Source organism: Danio rerio, chromosome 9 (genome assembly GCF_052040795.2).
Source record: "Danio rerio strain M-AB ecotype USA chromosome 9, GRCz13ab, whole genome shotgun sequence".
Taxonomy (NCBI): domain Eukaryota; kingdom Metazoa; phylum Chordata; class Actinopteri; order Cypriniformes; family Danionidae; genus Danio; species Danio rerio.
Genome location: NC_141029.1, coordinates 19,116,353 through 19,142,163, shown reverse-complemented (window position 1 = coordinate 19,142,163; position 25,811 = coordinate 19,116,353). Strand labels below are relative to the sequence as shown.

General features: G+C 34.5%; 1 protein-coding gene across 50 annotated transcripts in view; it reads left to right on the top strand.

Annotated features, from left to right (window-relative positions):
* mycbp2 (MYC binding protein 2) overlaps positions 1-25,811 on the top strand; it is a 232,201-nt gene that overhangs the window by 40,813 nt on the left and 165,577 nt on the right. For all 50 annotated transcript variants that reach the window (XM_087266144.1, XM_087266142.1, XM_087266138.1 and 47 more), the window contains 4 exon segments: positions 16,860-17,102; positions 18,658-18,729; positions 18,918-19,014; positions 21,316-21,389. In XM_087266144.1, coding sequence (XP_087122270.1) covers positions 16,860-17,102; positions 18,658-18,729; positions 18,918-19,014; positions 21,316-21,389 — 486 coding nt within the window.

The window sequence follows — 25,811 nt, the reverse complement described above, 5'->3', positions numbered from 1 at the left end:
TAACATGCATGAAAAGTCCCGGCAATACACGCAGACTTAAATGTCAAAGGTCGTCAATTGGAAAGGAGACTGTTCTGATCACCAAGGCTGCATTTATTTGCTCAGAAGTATTTCAGAAAATCAGAAAATATTGTTTTCTTGGTGAATGTAATTACTAGGGATGCCACACGGCACAATATAACATTGAACCATTTGGTATGACTTCTATGATTTTTCGGGTTTTACAATTATGTAAAAAATAGCTTTCCCTCATATTTTATTTCTCTCTGAACTGGCTCCGGTGTGTTTAAATATATGTTCATGCGCTAAGTATTGTCCATTTCTTGCTAACATTTGAGTGCTTCTTAACAGATATGACTGTGATTGGCTGTAAAGGTCATCACTTTAACTCTTGTTTGAAAACCACACCTATCAGCTGATCTATCAGCGGATCTGTCATCGGGCTGGTTGATGTGGGCTAAAATCTAAATCTCAATTAATTAAACATTTTATATCTATTACGATTAAGGAATGAATGAATTACTTATTTATTTATTAATTAATTAATTAATTAATTTATTTATTTATTTATTTATTTATTTATTTATTTATTTATTTATTATTTATTTATGCCCAGTTTTGAACAGCTGAAATTAAAACACACATTGCCTAAAACCAACAGTCATGTTTTTCTTATAAAAATGTTGAAAATAAATAACTTTTGTCTACAAAATTTTTTATTTTCAGTTTTTCATAATAAAAGTAGAAAATAAGCAGTATTAATTCAAAATAAAACATCTTGTATATCCTGTAAATAATATTTTAAAGCATTTCCTAAATCTTCTGTAAACAAATATTTTAACTTTAATAGTTTTATTTTAATGAAAAATATGCCGTCTCTGCCGCAGCTTCCCATTATCGTAAATGTAGTGCAAATGTTCAATGTGTAGTCATGTTTTTTGAGAGGTGCATGCGAATGAGACCACACTAAGGCTGCACCGTACCATACCGTTGCATTCGACATAGAAGTATAAAGTAGCCTTAACAGAGCATGGTCATGTGAGTCCAGTCCTAATCTCTCATATAAGGCTGCATGTCCTCTAAAGTTGTGAGCGTTTTTGCAGAGCAGCGTTTTTTCTGTTGGTTACTATGAAACGGAGTATCCTCACTATTCCGTTACAAGTTGAAAGTGTTTAGCAGATTATTTGTTGACAGTTGCGCTGAAAGATCTGCGTTTGTTTGTTTTAGCTGTTGCAAGATGAAAAAAAGCAGCGACAATTAGGCCGCATTTACACTGCACTGTTTAAGTGACCCAATTCCGATTGTTTTCTCCCATGTGGCACAGAACGGATATGGCCCATGTACGTAATAGCATAAACAAATTACAAGGATACCGATTTACTCCTTTCAGATTCAGACCTTGTTCATATGTGAAATTTATCCGATAGGAATCGGATCTGTGCCCTTGTGTCTGCAGTGTAAGTAGGTAGATCGGATTTGCACCTGTCAATGCGAGTCGCACGTCATTAAAAACAGTTGCGAATTATGTCAAGTCTGACAATTTAATTTCAGAACAGACTTCAGCAGAGTCCCTAACCTTAAATCTCATACAAGAGGACTTATACAGGACTTATACTTTTATATTGTCATATAGCACAGGTATTTTAGCATGTTAACGAGAGCAAGAGAGCGCAATGTCCGCCACGTAACCAATATAGACTAACCAATGATTACATGCATAAATCACGCCATAAACATTACATTAAGATGCCTAAAGTTAAAAAAAAAGCCTATTTATCAAAAGAAGATGGACAAATAAGAACCTTTCTGTGATAAACTATAGTAAAACAGCTTGTCAATAGCTGCAAACAGATTACATACAGGAATAGAGAAAATAACATTCTTTTATTATCAGCTGTTAGTCAGCGCATGCTCTTTTTTTGTTCCTGGTCATTGCGCCTTTGCCGTGTGTTGTATAAATGCAAATGATCGGATACGATTCAATTTTAAAAGATGTAAGCAGGTCATCAAAAAAATCGGATACAGTCACAAAATCGGAATTGACAACCAAGATCTGCAGTGTAAATGCAGCCTTAGTGTTACTTTTGAGCCAGCAGTCCAATCACAGTGGAGGAGGGTCGGAAAACCACTGTGTTAGGATTTCTGTTGCAGCAGATATCAAGACTCATCAGACCAGGCAACTTTTTAATCAAGCTTTTATTGTCCAATTTTAGTTGAACCTGTGCGAATTTAGGCATCAGCAAGGCATTTGTGCCTTCCGCTCACTGGATATTTTATATTTTTCAGACCATTTTCTGTAAACCCTAGAGATGGTTTTGCGTGAAAATCCCAGTAGATCAGCAGTTTCTGTCTGGCACCAACAAACATGCCATGTTCAAAGTCACTTAAATCACCTGTGTTCCTCATAATGATGCTGGGTTTGAATTGCAACAGATCGTCTTGACTGTCTACATGCATAAATGCATTGAATTGGTGCCATGTGATTGGCTGTGATTGGCAAGCAGTTTGACGTGTACCTATTAAAGTGGCCAGTGAGTGTATATGTTTGTTTTGTAGTTTAATGGATTTTTTTTGCTTTGTAAGTGAGGTAAAGGTTGTAGTCGGTTTTAAATAGCTGCCTTCCATCTGAAGTAAGGATGACAGCAAATTGCCTCTCATCAATCAGTATACGATAGCAGAACTGAGGCTGCATGTGGAGGTCAGCAATTGAGTTGCCTGAAAATGTCAAATCCCTTTTATTTCCTGTCCTTATTGTATTATTCTGTCAACGCAGAGTCCCTCAGCCAATAACTCCCATCTTCTGTCGTCTGCATGATTTGCATGTCAACTTTTAGCCCCTTATTTCAGTCTTTCTAAATGCTCTCTATTAATAATATCACACTGGTTCAGACATCAGATAAGTTCATTTGTTGTTGCCAAGGTAACTACAGCCTAAATGGAGCATGAGTAACTTGCATAGCTTGCATAAAGTCTGATATCTGATTTGTCGCTCTGTCGGTTTACAGTGCGCAAGTCTAACTTGAAGTTGTTCAGAATTAAACTGGAAAGGGTATAATTAGGTAATTTGGTATCAGTAGACTATTGTCATTGAAGCTTTCTGTGAAACCACATTATGCGTTTTGGCTATTTTGTTTGCTGTGTTGGATGACTCTCTGTTGACTTATTTAAATGGCTGAATTGATGTGAGCTTTTGATTTGATGCTAACACTTTAGAAAAATGGTCCATTAGTTAATGTGTTTGCTAACGTTCGCTAAGTATGAGTACCTGACAAAAGTCTTGTTGTCAATCTCAGGTGTAAGAGCAACAAATAATTACTTGACCATTCTTCTAGTTCAGGGGTCACCAATCTCGATCCTGGAGGGCCGGTGTCCCTGCAGGGTTTAGCTCCAACTTGCCTCAACACACCTGCCTGGATGTTTCAAGTATACCTAGTAAGACCTTGATTAACTTGTTTAGGTGTGTTTGATTAGGATTGGAGCTAAAATCTGCTGGACATCAGCCCTCCAGGAACAAGTTTGGTGACCACTGTTCTAGTTGATTATTTGGAAAAGCGGCACAAAGTAGATTTTTCTGATAAATAATCTCATCTGTTGAACTGCATCCCAATCATCACAAATAATGCAGAAGACCTATTGGAACTGGCATGAACCCTAGATTTTTACAGAAATCGGTAAAGTTTGCAGAAGGAAAAAATCATGATTTGGTGTTACATTCAGTATGGGGGCATGCGAGAGATCTGCAGAGTGGATGGCAACATCAACAGCCTGAGGTATCAAGACTTTTGTTCTGCCCATTACATTACAAACCACAGGAGAGGGCATATTCTTCAGCAGGATAGCGCTCCTCATACTTCAGCTTCCACAACAAAGTTTTTAAAAGCAAAAAAGGTCAAGGTGCTTCAGGATTGGCCAGCCCAGTCACCAGACATGAACACTGAGCATGTGTGGGGTAAGATAAAGGAGGAGGCATTGAAGATGAAAACATATAATCTTGATTAACTCTGGGAGTCCTGCAAGAATGCTTCCTTTGCCACTCCCGATGACCATCAATAAGTTATTTGAGTCATTGCAGAAATGTATGGATTAGGGCTGCAACTAACAATTATTTTAATACTTGATTAATCTGACAATTATTTTTTAGATTAATTGATGAATCTGATATAAAAAAAAACAAGAAAAGCATTAATTTCCAACCGTTCTTTCAAAAACAACTACAATCTTTAGAAATTGCACAAACATGTTGCTCTTTGAACATCCCTGAGCTGTTATAATAATAATAATAAAATAATAAGTAGTTCTATTTCCTATCATCCAGACCGCCAGAGGCAGTGCTGAAAGCAGTAGTGGAAAACCCCTCATGCTCGCGCTTGACCGAGAATCGAATAACTAGTTGTCACCTCATGACTTGGCGCGTACCCTGAGCTATAATAACCCTTCAGCACGTCACTTCTATCTCTTTGATCATTCTCGCAATGCCGAGTGACCAGAGACTCTGGCGGTCTTTCACTTAGTCATAGAACCACAGTTACGTCAGTAACCAGCGTTCTATATCCTATCGCTCCAGACCGCCAGAGGCAGTGCTGAAAGCACTAGTGGAAGATGAATACCTACGCAGTCACGAGAAATCCTTTTCTGAAGCTTTCAGGCAGGCAGACAACACTGCAGCACACACTGCTGGCAAAGGAGTCACATTCAGTCGGTAAAAACATGAAAACATACATGTCGAATTTCATGTTGCTGACGCACAAATTTCAGAAAGCGACACCTCTTTGAATGCCGCCTAAGAAGTTGCCATGGCACGTGTAGAGCGGCAATGAACATGATAGAGCAGGTTGTCCTGTAGACTCGTATGCATGCAACATAACTTCTGTCAGCCAATGTGCTAGTCTCTGTTTAGAAAGTGCAGCACCTTTGCGTACATCACTAAAACAGACAAATAACTGGTCTGTCTTATGCCAACTGAGATGGGCATGTTTACTTGTGGCCGCGCATTTGCCTCATTCATTTAAGGGTACATGCAGGGTTCAGCACGTAAATTCATCAGTTACTCCCCAAATACATGCAAGTGGTTGGTGAAATTAGAGAAGAGTACCTTTAAGTTTTTATGATATAAATAAAACACATCAGCAAATTATATTTGAATGGATTGTTAGACTTCCATAGACTTTCTTGTGTGTTTCACAAACTCAAAATGTATTGTGTTACTAGTACTTGTGTGTATTTACCTGTCTAATTCATAAAATAAGTATTGGGTGGTTAAATGAAATTCGTTGCCAACTTTTTTGGTAATCGATTTTTATCTATTTAATCGATTCGTTGTTGCAGCTCTAGTATGGATGCAGTCCTCCAAGTTCACGGGAGTCATACACAATATTAATTATTTTTTCCACTGTACATTATATATGTTAAGTGACAAGACTTTTGTCTAAGCAAAGTCAGATCCTTATGTCCTAATTAAATAATTAAAAATCAATGCATGATCATATTTTATTTTGGCAAAATAATCATATAAGCCACTTCTTATAGCAAATGATCAACTAGAAGTCATATTTGTTGATCCTAAAACGTGTATAGGTGATAAGACTTTTGTCAGGTAGTGTACATAAAAGATCTTTACTTCCATTTTATTTCTAGTTGGAAAAAGTAAACAAATGGATTTCCATTAAGCCATAATTAAATCATGGATTGGAGTTGACTTACTGACATGGGTGGTTTGAAGCTATTTTAAGGTAACATTTTAAGGTATCTAGCAATACCTTGTCCTGGTGACTAAGTGTACCTAATCCTCTGGAGAGCTACTGCAATAAAACGAAATGTCATTATTGACCGTAGAGTCATCTAAAGCAATTACATCGATGTTTTAGCATATCAATAAACCTCTTTGTCATGTGTTGCATCGCTCATTAAAGTGCAATACTGTCATCAGCTGAACTCTGTTGCGGGTTTTACAAAGACATAAATATCAACATCGAAATTGAACAGGGAAAATTATGGTATTTAATTTGAAATGGTTGAAGAGGGGCTTGCTGTCCTTGTGGTGAATGATTAGGCACAGGTCAGCAAGTGCAGAGAAGGGCTGTATTGCATAAGAGAACAACCATTCGGTTACCACATTGTTATCATTGTGCTCTGAGGTTTGTCATTTAAAATAGGGTAACATTTTGAAATGTTACTGAATGAGTCATGTTAATGAGTCATTGCTAGACTTGATTCAAATCAATTATTTGTATAATAATTATTTTGAGTCAAAATAATCTTTTGAGCTGTTTGTGCCAGGGTTCTGTTCTCTACCTACCTACATACCTACCTACCTACCTACCTACCTACCCACCCACCCACCCACCCACCTACCCACCCACCTACCCACCCACCTACCTACCTACCTACCTACCTGTCTTTCTACAGTATCCATCCATCCAATTTTATTTGTTTAAAGAAGGCTTTTGACAGACGAGACACAATTGTTTTCCATGTGCTTCTGTAAGAATGGGTTTTAACCACAGCGGTTTGAACTGTAGTTTTGCTGAATGACTAAAAAGTTATCAGTATTGATAGTAAAAAAACTGTACATTTCTAGTCAAACCATTCTTCTGCAACTTATACCAAAAACGGAAAAAAAATGGCTGTATTAATAGCTAAAATTGTGGGAGAGCATTAAAATTATATGATTGTATTGTATTGCAGCATGGAGCAATTAAGTGTTGATGTTAAATGAAAAGTAATTTGCAAATACTTGTTAATGAGAAAAATTAAGACAATAATTCTCTAGGTTACAACTGTTTTAATTACAAAATAACTGTATAAAACGGTAATATAGTAAATGATAAAACATATTATATACATTGTACCCAACTTAAATTTAAAAATGAAGTTAAAAGAGACAGGGGGGAGAGAGAGACAGATGAGTAAGTGTCCTCAAAGAGGCAGGGAAGATAGACTCTAGACCAGGAGAGATGCAAACCAGGGAAAAAGGCAGACCAGGAAAAGAAGCAGACCAGGAAAGGAGGCAGAGCAGAGTTTACCACCTATTTTGTCTCTTCCTTGACCATGTGACCAAAGCCCAAATAACGAGACATTCAAACTGACCTATCAACATGTGACCACATTGTAAAACCCCCCAAAGTCCACACACCTGGCCAAGATCTAATGAGTCTCTGCCTTTGGAGTCAGTATGGACCTTCTTTGGTTGTAAAGACAAATTTTGTCATATGAACAAATTCTTATTATAATTTAGACTCTTACACCTCCATAAAAGCAAATTCACATTACCAAGCAGAGTTAAAAATCTGATTTTCATTGTCCACTTTTCTTATTTTGGTCTGAAAAAATTTTAAGAAAATTTAATGAAAGGTTCCGTAAGGATTGGACAAATTTTACATGTTCAATAAATTTTTTTAGTGATTAGCAATTTTTCATTAATTTTTACACAGATTACATAGAAAAATACAGAATACAAAACTGAAAAGAACCAACATTTTACCCTGTTAACAAACCCACCCCTGGCTGCTCCCTAGTACTCCATTAAGGTCATTAAAATCTTGATGTGACCAACATAGAGACAATAAAAGTCTCCATCTTTATATAATAAGAAGAAAATTAAAATGAGGGACAACAACAAGAAAAGGGAAAAAAGAAGGGAACAAAGGAAGCAAATCAATAACATATCACTTTTATATTGTCTCAATCAGTATATTTCTCTTACATTTATTACTGTTCTTAAACAAATTAAGTACTTGGACCATTTCTTTTAAAATAGGGTTAGCTTATCCATTTGTAAGCCATTTTTTCGAAAGCAGCTACTTTTGCCAGTTCCACTCTCCATTCTTGAATGGAAGAGGCATTTTCTGATTTCCTGCTTCTAAGAATTATTTGTCTGCCAGTCAATTAGCTGGTTTGTACCCAGGATTTTATGTTGTTATCTTCTAGTTCATTATCTGTCCTTCCACCTAGTACAGGGGTCGGCAACCCAAAATGTTGAAAGAGCCATACTGGACCAAAAAAAAACAAAAACAAATATGTCTGGAGCCGCAAAAAATTAAAAGCCTTATATAAGCCTTATAATGAAGGCAACACATGCTGTATGTATTTATATTAGCTATATTAGCCTACTATAAAAATGATTTAGTTGGCTACAAATACATACTGAGCCTTCATGATTAAATGTTTTTTTTTCCCTGCAGTGCATCCTGTAGAGAATGACGCACCACGTGACTACTCTGTTGTACGATGCCGTCTCAAGTTTAACTTAATTACAATATTAATGAATTATGTTTAATGTTCGAGTTTAACTTCATTACAATATTAATGAATTATGTTTAATGTTTAAGTTTAACTTCATTACAATATTAATGCATCATGTTTTGCTTAGATGAAATTAAAGAAATGCAGTAAAGAAATCAGATTTTTGATGTTTTTTATTTTGAGGATCCAAAAAAACAACATCAAAATGAACGTGCCCCTTACTGGGAATGTGCTCAACAAGGAAGGGTCAATCTCCAGGGGTGTGTGACAAGGAAAGACAGTCTCGTTTTTTCCTTTCGCCACTCGCAAAATCTGCTCCCAAATGCAGTTTGCATATCAACGATCGCACCTTGTAAATAATCACCGTTGAGTGAGTGATCGGGATGGGCTTCTTTGAATTCTCTCAGGGAGGGAAAATGAGAGAGCGTGCCCCGTTGTACATCTTTGGCAAAGACAGCTAACGCTCCATGGCGCATCACACAGCCGCCGGATAGTTTACAACAGCCACCTGCCTATTCCGTGTGTCGCAGGCTATGACGCAAATCTTCGTTGACAGAAATGTTGAAAATAAATATTCTACACACTTTTACAGCATTGGAAAACGTTAAGATTGTTTGTCCTCCTATAGAAACCATATTAAAACAAAAATATATTTACCTCCCCCATCTTTTTCCGTTTTCAAACATTTTTTGAAAAAGCTCCAGGGAGCCACTGGGGCAGCGCTAAAGAGCCGCATGCGACCCCTGACCTAGTACAAACAATCTAGAGCATATTGAAATATGAAAAACTGATGTTATCATGAACTCTTTTCGAAAATTCCTGGATTTTTGAACAAGACCACAGAGCATGAACTAAATCACCATTCTCAATCTTACATCTCTAACAAAATGGTGTTGATTTTAACCCAAGCTTAAACAGTCTAAATTGGGTCCTGTAAAACGTGTATAGTCTTAAACTGTATAAGGTGTTTTTTTGTTTTAATACATTTTCTTAGATTAAAAAATACATATATGTATATATACCTATTTATTTTGTCAAAATTGCAGCATAGTTTATAAAGCATTATAATAATATAAAAATAAATGTAAAAAAAATTGTGTCCTTCATATCGGTGTAAAGGTACATTGGAGTCACAGGTCGGTATGTACCTCAGTTTTGGCGTCACGGTTTGGTACAACAGAACTACCAAAATACAAATTAAACACCATGATTAAAAATAAAACTTTATAATCAGGAAACTTATTAGGAATTCATAGTTAAAAATTTATTTCATTTCTCTCCTAAAACTATGGAAAAACAATAAATATGTATAAATTTAAGATTCTTTAAGCTTCAAAACTGCTCCGGTTTCCCCCACAGTCCAAAGATATGCAGTATAGGTGTATTAAAAAAGCTAAAGTGGCCTTAGTGTATTACTGTGTGTGCGATTGTAAGAGTGTATGGGTGTTTACCAGTGTTGAGTTGCTGCTGAAGGGGCATCCGCTGTGTAAAACACATGCTGGATGAAATGGCAGTTCATTCCACTGTTGCGCCCCCTGATTAATATAGGGACTAAGCCGAAAAGAAAATAATTGAAGCTTCAAAACTGAAATCTTTTATTGTTATACTGTCAGTTTCAGAGAAGTGGACCAATCTGAAGAACATGGAGGTAAGACTAGTTTTGTGTGCCTCTACTTACGTGTAGCAAGTTTTCAGTAAACCACGAAAAAATTGGAACCACTGGTCTTTGTTAATGTATGTATTCGCCGTGGGGGCACGTATCTGAACCGTGATCATTACACTGTGATTTTCGGGATGAATACATGCACTGTTACAGACCTAGCGCTTCACTATATGCTGCACTATATGCAGCAGCATGAGAGCTCATGAGTCTGCGCAGTCTTGTTTATTTTAAGTTTGGATATCGCTTTATTTATTTGCTCCTCTGTTATATCTGCGGATAGTTCAGCGTTCCAGTTATTGCTAATTAACGGTAGATTTAAAGAAATAGGAAAAGAGGTGACTTTTTTTATGATCTACTTTTTGTTTTTGTGTATACAGTTTTTTATAATAATTTTCAAGCACTTTCTGGATATCTTCTGATTTAGGAAATAGCTGTTTTAATATAGGGACTTGTATTTTCTGTATTGTTGTATCGACCTGTGGTTTGCGTAACTTTCTAGCCAATAACTTCATTGCTTTGCCACCATACTCATAATATTTTTTGTTTTAAAAACACAATTTTTTTTTCTGTTTCCTGGGTTTAAAGGTAATCTTACTCCTGTTTTAATTTTCATAATTTCCTGGTATACATTTTTGTTAGGGCCTTTCTTATTCTCCATTCCTAATCTATTTAAATTTTTGTTAAGTGTGTCAAGCTTTTCAAGCCTACATTTCTTTAGTTGAGATGTAGTAGCAATGATCTTACCCCGAAGACCAGCTTTACAAGCATCCCATAATATAGTTAGGGAGACTAATCCGTTATCATTCTGCTCAATATAATTTTTTTTTCAACTACTATTTGTTCCCTAATAGCGATATTGTTCAGATGTCAGAGTTTCAAAGGTAGGTAGAGTAATATTTAAGTGTGATCAGATATATCGATTAATGCTATGTTACAATTTTTAATTCTAAATTTGTCTTTGTCAAATTTTTCAAATCTTTGCCTAATTTTTCTCTTTGGCCTGGATGGAAGTATTTCCACACATCAATCAAACCCATTTATTTTACCATTGTGTTTATTTGTTTTCTTAAGGGGTTCGTTAGCTGGGTTGTACAATGTAAGGAATCTAATTTAGGGTCTAATAAAACATTTAAATTTCCACCGCAAACAATAGATCTATCAGTCTTGATCTGACTTCAACTGTATTTCACAGGTACATATTAAAGCAAAAAAAAGTAGTAGATGATCAGCACTTAGCCATTTTAGATGGATATAATGTGTTAGATAAATTCCAATTAGTCTTTTGTCGTATGCACTTAACTGAAACTGCCCTCTCAGAGTTTTTAATGATCTCTTAATGCAAAGTGATTCAGGAGAATGCTCTGTATTGGATCTCATTGCTGCTTTTGATATTGTTGATCACTGTATGTAAGTTTAGAGTCTTAGACAGCAGGTTGGAATCTCTCAGAACTCCCCCGATTTGGATTTTCTAAACATTTCTACAAAATTATACCTCATCAACAGCAGTCCTGTGGGGTTCCCCAGGGCTCCATTTTGGATTTATTGCTTTTTGGTCAGAATTTGTGTCAGCCGATAAATGATTTTGAAGGCATTTCCTATTATTGTTATGCAGATGACATTCAACTATATATTTCAGTTATATAGCCTGATAAAATGACTAAATTGTTTGAACACCATCAGTCTGGATGACAACCAATTACTAACTGTGAAAAAACAGAAGTATTTATTTCCATGTCTCTAAAATGGTGGACTGTCTTGTTTTTTTATCACAGTGTTAAATATCCTCTTCAAAATTGTAGAAACTTTTTCTATAGAAATAAATCCAATAAAATAAATACATTTTTTATTTTAATAATTAAAAAAAATAACTTACAGTCCTCAGCATAATAGAGAACACTTTGTTTAGAAAATGAAGATTGTTATTTAATTCTTAGTGGATATAGGCAATGTATTTTGGTGCATTTACACAAAACATATTTTTTTAAACAGAAATATTTATTAAAATAATATTTTAATCACCAGACATATTTAGAAATTGAAAGATAATGCAATTAAATTCAAGCAAAATATTGCAAAAAATTAAAAAATACAACCTACATTTTTTTGCTAATATTTTTTTTTGCTTTTTCCTCTTTTTTTAAATTTGTATTTAATAAACATATTTAATAGTTTTTATACAGTTAAACTTTCTTCGTTTTCATCTTTGTCAATGTTTTCAATACATAAGCCTTTTAGATGCCAGTTTTACGCCAGGTGTTTGACTCGTACGGCACATCAGAGGCTGTAGTCCTGAGGCCATTGGCCAGATAAAACCAATCCTCCTCTTGGCAGTCCTCGCTGTTTTTCTTGTGACAAAAACAACGACTGGACATGACAGCAGCACGGTGACAGTATTAAATGCGACCCGAGCAAAGACTTAAAAATATTAATTTAACACATTTGTCTCAAGTAATGGGTTTTATTTCAGTATTAGTGAATCTGATCGAGAACGAAGCATTCTTTTTAACCAGATCTTCTTAGAGAACAGGTTAAACTAGTTCACCAAATTGAACTGAATCATTTGAAGCGATTCACCTCTCCAGTAAGCACTTATCTACAAAGACTTACTTTTTAACATGCCCTCCTCTCACCCTCCTCTCAATCTAAATAAACCAATTTCTCGTGTTAATAAGACAGTCACAGAGATTGGATTTGAGAATGGGTGAAATTATAATAACGCACATGTTTGATTCAGTGAATTGAACATAAACAGTACATGGCAGCCTGCTTTAACTAAACTAAACTTCAGTAAACGACTTCAGCCCGGGTAAACCCATTTGAGGATCTGGTGGAATGTACATTTATTTAATAACAGAAACTCGTAATGGAATTTAAATAAATGAATCATGCTTCAGTTGGTCTTCAAAACATAATTTTAAGAAACTTTTAAGTTGTTAAGATGTTTTAACTGACTGAAATTAAGATAGCTAACTACATATTTTTGATATGTTGAGCCCTAACATGGAAGGATTGTCATCATCCGGTTCACGAAAAAGATCTGAACTTCATATCACTACTTTGTATATATTCCCAGAAGCACCCTTGCACACATCGAACGGTACTTCGTAGGTAGGTAGGCCTGCTATCTTGCGGGCTGTTGTATTAGAATTTGAGGATGAGCGGATGATAGTGTTCATGTGTCCTGAATACAGGTTTAAAAAAAAAAAATTATGTAGGGCTCAAAATTGCGACGTTTTTTCCCCGAAATTCTATCTATGCGACCTCAAAATATATTTGGGAGCATTGATGCGAGTGCATAAAATTGATGGCTTGCGACCGGTTTTCACTGCAAAATGTTCATTACGTGCGCAAATTTAGGAGACATTCATGCAGAATGCATCTTAGCAACGAAAACTCTCAGGTAAAGTTTGAAACAGTTGTCATTTCAACTTGTTGCAGTAAACAAAGCCCGCAGTGCTTGCCCCGCCTTCAATCTCTTCTGATTGGTCCGCTGCTTTAGAACTAAACATGAACGGTTTGGTTAATATCATCTGTCAATCACTCAGTTGATGCCTTTTCTCAGATGACAGGGAGAGCTACAACCGCAAACATGTAAACCGCTCAAGATGAGAGAATGAAAACGCTGACAGATTTTGTTTTAGAAACCACCTAAAATTACACATAATGGCACATCTTATTAGTGATCGTTTGGTGAATGTTAATCCACTGTTTACACTTTTCAAAGAGTGGATAAAAGACTTCCATTGGGTTAAAGTCCGCTATGAAAATGACTAAAGCATTCACCAAAAAGCCAGTGTGACAGAGTTTGCGGGTAACAGCGTTTGCCAGATCTACACATTTTAATGCACGACAGCTTCTGTTTATTCCTTTATTTAATTGTCAGGATGCTGTCAGCTGTGCATGTGGCAGCTGTATGTAAAATGTAACATCACGTACACCATCGCAAAAGGGCTTACATTGACTAAGATGAAACTAATTTTGCAACTAAAACTAATACTAAATAAAAACTAAACTAAAACTAAGCAATTTCAAAATATAGAAACCAATAAAAATAAGTAAATCTACTTCTAAAAAAGAATTAAAACTAACTAAATTTGAAACCAAATAGTCAAAATGAACAACAACTAAAACTAATGAAAAATCAAAACTGTTATAACCTTGGATTTTTTTACCGTTATTGTAAGTTATTTTGTTAGATAAGCTGCAGATTTGGCTTCATTACTGACTAAATTAATGTACTATATTTGCATAAATATAATATTGCACAGCTTCCTATTAAAAATATGAATTTAATAGCTAGATTTGTGAAGGGTGTATTTATATAAGCTGAGTACTGAATTTGATACAAGTTTAGATACCAGCGAAATGTTATCATTTTGTCTTCTTTACTCAATCTTTGCTGGTTTCTTTTGTTCTTTTGAAACACAAAAGAAGATAAATTGAAGAATATTTGAAGCGATAACCATTGGTTTACATAGTATTTGTTTTTATGGATATTAATGGTTTCAGGTTTCCATCAATCTTCAGTATATCTTCTTTTGTTTTCAAAAGAACAAAACCAAGTTAAAAAAAAAAAACTTTTAAAGCAAGTCAAGGTTGAGAAAATTATGATAGAATTGTTATTTTTGGATGAACGAACTCTATGATGGCATATGTTGCAAATTAATTTGGAAAAGTGGTCTACAAATATGAAGAAAATGCAATTTTCCACATTTTTACCGTAGAATTAGAAGCAAAAATGCAGGAACAGTACAGGAGGAGCTTAATGCAGACTGAAAAGATCTTGTCATAGATATTTTTGATATGCAATGGCACATTTACATAACCATGCGTTACATTTTACTTCTGACATCAGATGAACTGGAGAACAATGTCCAGCTCATTCAGTTAAACTGAAGAGGATTATTTGTGGCACAGCCTTGTGATTCCAAATGACCAGAAGTGCCTCCTGTAATCTCACACGCATTTTATACACATTAGAAAAAAAGATTTGCTCACATTTTACAGTATTTGTCAAAGAGACTCAATATTTGTTGCTCACAGGATTGTCCACCAAGGCTTTTTTAGTTATTACTCTCATAGCATGACACATTTCTTTGACTACACTGAAATAAAGTGATATAAAGGAACAGCTGTCCTTGCTAGAGCTATATCGTTATATTGATTCTGCTTAAAGTCCAAATTGGCATGCAATGCTGAACTGGTAAACTTGTATTTTTATTAGTATTTGCTTTTCTTTTATTAATTACAATTAATCAAAATGCAAATTTGATTTTGGCCTCTAAAGATTATATTAAAAAAGCATCATATCTCGCCCCCTTTCCAGCAGTTTACATTTGTTCCTTCACAATGCTGAGTTTCACGAGGGACTCAATGAAATCATGTAACGTGACTTTTGCATCATGAGACTTGCCCCATTTGTTGAAGTGTAATCAATTCATTTATGTTTTTAAAAGCACGACAGAGAATTTGTGCTGTTGTTTGCATGTTCTGAGCCTCACAGAGTTTATTATTATTAATAAAAAGATATAAGACAAAAACTAAATCGCTCACTGCTCACTTTTGTAACTTTTTCCACAGTTTGTTATATATTTCATTCTTTATTTTAAGAAATGTAACCCCCCCCCCCCCCCCCAAATGTATAGGTGTAATAACAACTTTATTTACTGGGATTTGATAGATTGGTTGATGGATTTGATACATGGATGGATTGATGGATTTAATGGTTGATGGATTGACGGATGGCTGCATTGACTGATTGATTGGTTAATGGATTGATAGATTGATTGGATTGATTAATTAATGGATAAATGGATGGATTGATGGATAGATTGATTAATTGAATAGATGGATTAATTAATGCATTAATGAATGGATTAACAGAATATTGATGGATGATTGATTATATAAGTTGACTGATTGATTGTTGTGTTGATAGATGAATGGATAGATGGATGGATAGTTTAATAGATGGTTGGATGGATGATTACTGATTGACTCTTTTTTACTTTGTCCCTATCTAGATTGGGTGATTGATTGGTTGATTGATTCATGGTATATTGATTGATTGATTGATTGATTGATGGATTGATTGATTGATTGATTGATTGATTGATTGATTGATTGATTGATTGATTGATTGATTGATTGATTGATTGATTGATTGATTGATTGATGGATTGATTGATGGATGGATGGATGGATGGATGATTGACTGTTGTTATTTTTTTTGCTTTGTACCATTCTTTATTGATTGATTGATTGATTGATTGATTGATAAATGGATGCATTTGATTGATTCATGGATAGATAGGTTGCTTGATTGGTGAATCAATAAATAGATTGATTAATGGATGCATTGATGGATTTATTGATTGGTTAATTGATTGATTGATTGATTGATTGAATGGATTGATGGATTAATTAACGCATTAATGGATGAATTGACAGAATATTGATGAATTGATTGTATTGGTTGACTGATTGATTGATGTATTGATAGATGAATGGATAGATAGATGGATTGATAAATGGATAGTTTTATATGGTTGGATGGATGATTAATGATTAACTCTTATTTATTTATTTTATTTTACTTTGTCCCATTATAGATTGAGTGATTGATTGGTTGATTGATTCATGATGCATTGATTGATCGATAGATTTGATTGATGGATGTATGCATTAACAGATTTATTGATTGATTAATGGATTGATGAATGGATGAATAGATAGTTTACTAGATGGATGGATGGATTGATAGATTGGTGAATGAATGGAAGATTGATTTTTGTCTCTTTGTTAGTTTTTTTTTACCTTGTCCCATTCTTGGATGGATGGATGGATTTAATTAATGGATCGGTGGATATGCATAATAACGATTGTTTTTTTCCATAATTGAGTAGGCCTAATTTTCATGAACTATCTGACCTGACTGTATTTGTGCAATCAATAGGTTCCAACAATCCTGAATGCACTACAGAGAAGTGTGCAGGCGGTTCTGGTGGGGAAGATTCAGATCCAGGAATGGTTCGGAAATGGCATCAAGCGAGCTGCACTGATGAACAAATGGGTTCTGAAGGAGGTGAACATCGATGACGACGAACACTGTCTTCTTCAAACAGATGGTTCCTTTCTTTACCTGCTCTGTAAAGATGGCCTCTACAAAGTAGGCTCAGGATACAGCGGCACCGTTCGGGTGAGGGCATCTTTTAATTAGCTTATCATCAATGCAGTTTAGAGATGTTAAATATCATGAGAGACTGGAGTATCAAATTATTGATTGCTAGAAAGACATAAACAATTTTGGGTTTAACATTTAACATTTTCAATCATGTTAAGTGAACTGAACCTGTCTTTATTTCTGGTTATAGCACAAAATTAATGTTAATGAACATGAGAAAATTTAAATGCACAATTTCTCTTGTAATTGTCCAATCAATGTTTAAACCTCAAAAATAATTAAGGTAAATTTGGAACGCATCGAAATGAAAATTCTGGCTGCACTTTTAGCTAAAAACTGAAGCAAAAATGCTTTGTAATTATTATTTATTATTTTAATAAATAATATAAAGTAAATGTTTATATTCAACTCAATAACTTAAATGAAATTAATAATAAAAAAATACAAGCCAACTGTTTATTGACAGTAAAATGTTATTGACAGTGAATGATTTGAGAGATTTACCCATTTTACCCGTCTTGACATGACAGCACAGTAGCGCTCTAGCAAGCAGCAGAAACAAGTGTACTACATAGATATATCCTGCATTATTTGGCTGACTTTTCTTTTCCGGTGAGCATGTGCGTTACATACATAGATACTTTATGGATATGTGTACATGAACAGAAAAAATGGATTAAAATGAACAGGTTTCATAGGGCAACACTTTCTGGGTCCTGTGTGAAAGCAACTTCACACTGTACAGTGACTACAGCTGGACAGGGAGTGGATCCAGCATGCTGAATACCTTTTTACTTTCATATTTTTTGTCATTTTTTATATTTTGGTTTTTAAGTGTTAATTGTATTCCTAATATAAATAGAACAAGAAAATTGTTCGGAATTTAACCCACTTTTTTTAGTTAAAAAAAAAAAATGAAGACGAAAAGACAATTTTGCTAAACATGTTCACTTTTTTACATACTCATTATGCTTTTTCTAAACCCGTCTTCAGTATTTAATGTTTGTTTGAATAAAAATGTAATGCAAATATGCATTGATATGGTGGCTGTAATGAGTTTTTTGCAACAACAAATTAAACATGATTCTGAGAAACATATTACATTTAAAAGGAATAATCACCTAAATATTTTATTTTGTCATCATTTACTTACCCTTTACTTTTTTCCAGACCTGTTAGTTTTTTTGCATTCTGTTAAGCACAAAAGAAGATATTTTTAAGAATGTTAGAACATGGAAACTTTTAACAATTGACATCCATAATAGGAAAAACACCATGGAAGTCAATGCAATGTTCTTTAGTATACCTTCCTTTGTGTTCTACAGAGCAAAACATTTCAAATTGTTTTGGTGCAAGTAAATAGTATTAAATAAAAGCATAATTAAAATTTTCGGGTGAATTATGCCTTTAAATTATTATTATTATTTTTTTAAGTTTTAACTTACCTTCATTTCAATTGTTGTTCATTTACTTTTTGATGATTTGAGTTGTAGATATGATGTAGTGCTAACACAGCAGGTTGTTCATCATTTTGTTTGTGTGGGTGCTAATAACAGTCTATTGATTCCAGGGCCATGTATACAACTCCACATCACGTATCAGGAACCGTAAGGAGAAAAGGTCATGGCTGGGATTCGCCCAGGTATTGACCTCTTGCCTTATAACGATGTTTCTTTTTCATCAACTTTCTGCTTTTATAATGTCAGCATACTTGTATAGATGTTATACAAGTTGGATTGATAAATTTTTATCTCTTAAATGTAACCTTTTAACCTCTTCAAACTACAAAAATGTGATTCTGTGTTTCTAACAGCCTTGATTTATTTACAGGGTTGTTTGCTATATCGAGACATGAACAGTCACAACATGGCAGCCATAAAGATCAACCCAGAGACTCTGGAGCAGGAGGGCACCATCACAGTGCCTGGTACAAACACCTTTCTTACTTGATAGTGCTTGCTAAAGGCAGGGCAATTTTTTTTTTTTCATTCAAATAATGAATTAATGAATTTGAATAGCTACTGGACTTCATTTTATGTTATGTAAATAGCAATAGATAAGTTAATGTAAAGAAAAGTAAAGTAATAATAATAATCTGCATGTGTAGAACATTATCTTTGTTGTATTTAAAGTGTGCCTATGATGAAAATCATCTTTTTAAAGCTGTTTGGACACAACTTTTTGTAGGTATAGTGTGTCCACAGTCATATTAGGGTCATATAAGCACAATAAGTTTTTTTTTTTTTTAATTTCCTGACGTTAATATAGGATCCAAATCCTTCTCGTTTTGTGCCAACTGCAATGTGACGTAGAAGTGTGATTTCCCCGCTCACCAATTTGATTGACAGTCACATATTAACAGGTCTCCGTAGTAATGCGTATAATCATATCAACAGGATAGGACTTACGCAAAACAACCGGGATTAAAAGATCTGTTAGGCTCTCTGTGATCATCAGTCATCTTCAAATGTGATCAAGAACAAGTTCTACAAGTTTAAAACATTTTAAAACACTGCATGTTTGTAATGAATTACAGTGATTTTACCGTCTTTATAACCACAGCCAAATGTCAATAAAATTATAAAAAAAACGCTTCAATCCCTGTTTGTGGATGTTAAATCAGGGGAACTTTGTTATGATATTGTGTGTGACTCAGTGACTACGTTTAGATGGACATCAGTAATCGAATTATTTGCCTTATTCTACTTAAGACAATAATAAGATTAAGGTGTTTACATGAGTTGCTTTTTGAATGTTTCTTGATCCCGTTTTACATGTTATAGCGCATACTTAGATTAACGTCATTGCGTCACCGTGCTATCCGCATTTCCTCCAGAGTTTCATATAATTTCGGGTGTTTCATTATTAATTTGTCAACTTTGACTGCAGTTTGGCACTTTCACTTTCATTCGGGCATGCCCCCCGTGACAAACGAGATACTGAATGCAACTAAACTGCTGGAAGATTGTTGTTTTACGGTATAAAGTTCATACCACATGCTGAATGGAAGAACATTTTACGATGCAGGTGTCTGTGGTCTGCACTGACTCGGTAGGTACAAAGAGTGTCAAACAGCTGCGTGGGTGTTTGTATGTGTACATATATATGTGTGTGTGTGTGTGTGTGTGTGTGTGTGTGTGTGTGTGTGTGTGTGTGTGTGTGTGTGTGTGTGTCGCAAAATGCAGCGAAAAGTCCTACATGACGGTAATAATTCGATTAAGGCATTTACATGTCTGTAATGCACGTCAATAATGCGACTTAAATTGAGAAATTAAGTTCGATTATGACCTTTATCTCATTAAATTAATCAAAAGTCACTGTTTACATGATAGACTCTTAATCAGAGTATTGTCAAATTTTTGCTGTCCATGTAAACGTAGTCATTGTTGCAGAAAGGCTTGAAATACTCCACAACAAATACATTAAATAATCATTGGGAAAGTTCTTACTGTAGTATTTCTCACAAACATTACGTGAGATCTGCTTTCGTCATGTTTGTCACTGTGCTGTTTATCTGATGCAACCAAGGCAGAGATTGAGGCACACTCTGACAGGCACGTGGGAATGGTGGGTGCTATGAACTAGCATTAAAGGCATAGGCAACAAAAACAGCTACATTGTGTTTAAAGCAGAAAATTCCAATATTCTGTAAGCTATAATAAATAATCTGATGTGTGTTTTGAGCTGAAACTTTACAAACACAAAAGACTCATGTTAAATCTTTTTAAAAAAAAGGTAAAATAGGTGTTCTTTAAAGCTTCCGTAAAATTTAAATAATGTTTTTTAGATGTTTGAATCAGTATGTTTGTTTTAAGGATATCTATAAGCTTGTCTGCTCCAAAACAGTGACAAAATCTGCATGTAGAAGATATAAACATTTAAACGTGCACTTTTTCGCCTAAATGGCTCAGTCATTTTTGTGACATCACTTCATCATTCAGTTTCTCATCAAATATTCTGACCAATCAAATGCTCTAATATCTCACAAGTCCCGCCCCCTTCAAATATTTTTCGATTGCTTTCCGTTTGATGTGCTTGATCCCAACCACTCTCACTGGCAGAGCTGTGATAAAAATATTATACTATTGGCTGTTTTTATTTTTTTTTCAGAATAGGAGGGGCTACTATATATCCTGCCCTGTCTTTATGTTTCAGTTGAGGTTAGGTCAGACTTTAAATAATAACTGCTCATTTCAAAGCATTTTAAATATAGCTCTCTCTTTACCAGGTCTGCAAGCAGATGGACAGAACATCATATTCACTGACGGAGAATATATCAACCAGATTGCAGCCTGCAAAGATGTAAGTATTCTTAATTGTTAGCTGTGGTTTCACTCAAAGATTTTGTTAGTATTCCAAATTGTAGGCAGCATTATATATGCCTTTTAGGGTGAAGGCAATTCCACAATGCATTGTATCTAGTAAACAACTAGGTCCTCGATGGCAGACAATGATGTATTTATTTTGTAGGATGTATTTGTTCTTCATATCATACTTTTGTCAGTAATAATTATACCCCTCGGTAAAAGAATTAATAATACTCAATATTGATGATAATCTTAATCATCACGTCATCTTATTAGACCGGAGTGGTTAAACAGATCATGACCCACACTTTTTAGCCTTTGAGCTACAAATTAAAAAAATTTTTGATGAGAAAAAAATAGACAAATAAAAATATGTTTCTAATTTATTAAAGACAACTTGGTTTAAACCAAAATATCCTACTTGTATGAAAATAAATATTGCACAATGCATAAGATATTTAAATAAAATATTGCATTATTAATAATTACTATAATTATTAACAAATGTTGTATAATAATGTTTGCTCTTTAGTGTTTGGACTCTCAGCAGTGATTATTAAACCACACTGAACTGAGCTAAACTGAACTGAACTTAAACACTGGAAACTGGACTGACACGGTTTCAATTTACTATGATCTTCTATGTGAAGCTGCTTTGACACAAACTACATTGTAAAAGTGTTATACAAATAAAGGTGAATTGAACTGAATAGAAACTGAAATACCATTAAAATAAATTATATGTCACCAAAATAAATAACATAAATAATCAAACATATAAATTCAATGTCAGATTTTTCTTTCCCTCAAGTTCCTCGTTCACATATACATGCTAAGGCTGGGTGGTATATCGTGTTCTGGGGATATATCAATATGATTCCCCAATGCAATGCGGGATCATATCCAGTATCTTTCATATCGATATGGTTTGAGGCCACACATGCGCATCCTGCACGAAACAGACCCCTCCAAGGTATCACATGAGCTCCACTTGCACAAATGAGCGCATGCACAAATGAATGATTCACTCCCTAAGTCGTACAAAAAGATTTGTTTAAAATTAACGAATCGTTTAAGAGCGATCCATCACTACATGCGACATGGAGGAACTTGCAGTGCCGGTGTTGTATCCAAATCTGACTCCCCTTCGCGTGCACGCGCGCCACACTACGTCTGCAGCTGTCACAGCAGTTTATCAGAAACCTTTTATTGATCATTTCTTCCTCAATTGACAGCAAGAACGAAAATAGAAACCTTGTCAAATTGACAAGCAGCACCTGAATGTGTTCAAAAGAATTAACAACACCAAAATGGGTTGATTTTATACCACATTTTGAAAGTGAAACCACCTCATATTCACTGATTATAAGTTCAGTATTTATTACACGATGGTCTCTCTTTATCTTTATGTTATAAGACATTTAGCTCTGCGTTCTGCTCTGTTATTGTGTATTGACGTCAATTTCGATTATATTCTAATCATTGTATTTATTTATCAAGTCTGTTTAATTGATTTATTTATTTTAGCCCCTTATCTGGAGGACGTAATTTGATTTGTGTGTGCCTAGTGTACAAATGCTTGGTAGTTTAAGCGATTAATAAAACTTAAAAAAAAAAAAAAAGTAGAATAAAAAAACATGCATTTGTCTGCCAAAAATTTCTTTTTCTATTTTAATATTTCGCTGTTATCTACTCTTTCAACAAGTAACAATATAAGAATGTAAATTATAATGATGATAATAACAGGTAGGGAAAACCCCTGTGTTTCAGTTATATTTTGCTCAAAAACTGTTTAATAAAGTTTTAATAAAGGCTTTAACTCTCATGTAACCAGTATGGGATATATATTGTATACCGTCATTCCTCCTAATAGTACCGAGATATGATCTTTTGCCCATATCGCCCAGCCGTAATACATGCTATGTTTACATAAATACAGATATTATTACAATTTTGTGTGTTTTTGATCGTTCAAACAAACTATGCTACTAAAGAGAACTGAAATTGGGTTGCGTGCCATCTGAGAGAGATGTTAATCAGGTGTCTGCTAGTCTGTCAGATCTATTTGTGAAAATTACACTCGACTTGTTGACCCTTTTTAACACCATCCACAACACTTATTTTATTCATGCTCTAAACATATTACATTTTGGTATGCGTGATTCTGGTTTTGTACAATAGTTCTCTTGCGATACATTGTGTAGTTCAAAGCAGAAAAAGCGAAGTGAGGATCCAAATGCTGTATTTAACTAGGGCTGATACACAATATTATATTGCATCGTGATAAAATTTATGTCAATAACAATAAACGCTGGACCTTTTTTTTTTTTTACTCTATATTGATCTAAAAGCCAATCGTACCGCAGAAATGTGCAACTATAGGAATCTAAAAGTGTGTTGATATTAGAGATGCACCAATTTTTCGACCATCGAAAATATGTTATGCCGTTTATTGGACCCTCTAATTTTTGTGGCTTCAGCCATTGATGGGGTACTATTTTAAATCTAGAAGCAGGGCTGCACGATATTGGAAAAAGCTAGCATTGCGATATTTTTTTTATTTAGCGAATTTTCGCTATGAATACAATTTAACCAAATTAAAAATCTCTATTTGGAAAGAATTTATAATATTAGATTAATTTGGATGATTCTGCAGTGGGAGTGGATATCCATAAAATCTTATAAATAATCTATAAACTTTTTAGAGTCCCCTGAAACTTTCAATGTGGTCTGTGCTGTTTGCAGTGCATTTCTGTATTTGCATGAGATTTCAGTAATTTCACGCATAACAATCTACACATACAATCAAGAAAAAAAGACACCAACAGTATAGGATACATTTGTGTGTGTGTGTGTGTGTGTGTGTGTGTGTGTGTGTGTGTGTGTGTGTGTGTGTGTGTGTGTGTGTGTGTGTGTGTGTGTGTGTGTGTGTGTGTGTGTGTGTGTGTGTGTGTGTGTGTGTGTGTGTGTGTGTGTGTGTGTGTGTGTATATTCTTATTTTTAGAATTATTTACACAGTATTTAAACACAGTGAGTACACATACATTATATAAATGCAAACTCTTATTTTGAATTTGATTTAATGCGATTAATTGTTTGACAGTACTAATATCCACACAAAGCCAGCACATAACAATTTGTTGTTTTGTTACTGAATAAACTAAGGATTAATGGTTGTGATTTAATGGTTGTGTGAGTCCTACATAAAGCCAGGTCATTTTAGTCTGTTTAATTTATATGGGCTACATCAATATATTTTGCATCATTGAGAAAAAAAAAAAATCTCAATTATTGATAGTATTTTTTGTCAGTATTGAACGCCAACCTACATTTTACATCAATATTTCAATATTTGCTTATTCATATTTGATTTTTTAATGTTTTGCCAAGCTGCTAGTTGACTGACAGATACAGTCAACAAACATGTTCATACCGTTATGTAGGACTATAATGCAAGTAGATGGACATTAACACAAGAAACCCCATGAACTGCTCAATCCAAAATAAACAGCCTGTTTTCAAATGCTGCGGTTCTCATTACATATTAACAGATTCGCTTGTTTCTCTCCCTGCAAGTCATAAAAAAACATGATCAGTGCCTTTTTCTCAAGTGGTGTGATTGTGGCTGTCAGCAGCACCTGATCTCCTTTGTTTCAGCCGATTTCAGCCCTGCTGTGTGTGTGTGTGTGTGTGCCTTTGTGAGTGTGTGTATATGCAGGGGAGGGGCTGCAGCACTGGACGTGGGCAGTATTGAACCCACTGGCTGAGATGTGATATGCATATCTGCCTTTGAAGATCTCCTTTTGCATTCATTCATACTTGAGGGATGGGGAGTGAGGGTGTAAAAATGGTTAAGGCCCCTAAAAACAAGGATAGTCACCACGAAGATAACTTTATTAGTGGCCACACTGAAGATGTCTGCTATTTATTGTGTATGGCAGAGTATTGTAATTGTAATTATGACAAAGTTCAAGCTGAATATACAGTTGTCAGAATTATTAGCCCCCTTTATTTATTTATTTATTTATTTATTTATTTATTAACTATTTCCCAGATTATCTTTTACAGAGTAAGGAAATTTTCACAGTATGTTTGATAATATTTTTTTCTTCTGTAGAAAGTCTTATTTGTTTTATTTCGGCTAGAATAAAAGCAGTTTTTAATTTTTTCAACACCATTTAAAGGTGAGTATTATTAGCCCCTTTAAGCTATATTTTTTCGATAGTCTACAGAACAAACCATCGTTATACAATAACTTGCCTATTATCCTAACCTGCCTAGTTAACCTTATTAACCTAGTTAAGCCTTTAAGTGTCACTTTAAGCTGTATAGATGAGTCTTGAAAAATATCTGGTAAAATATTATTTACTGTCATCATGGCAAAGATAAAATAAATCAGTTATTACAAATAAGTTAT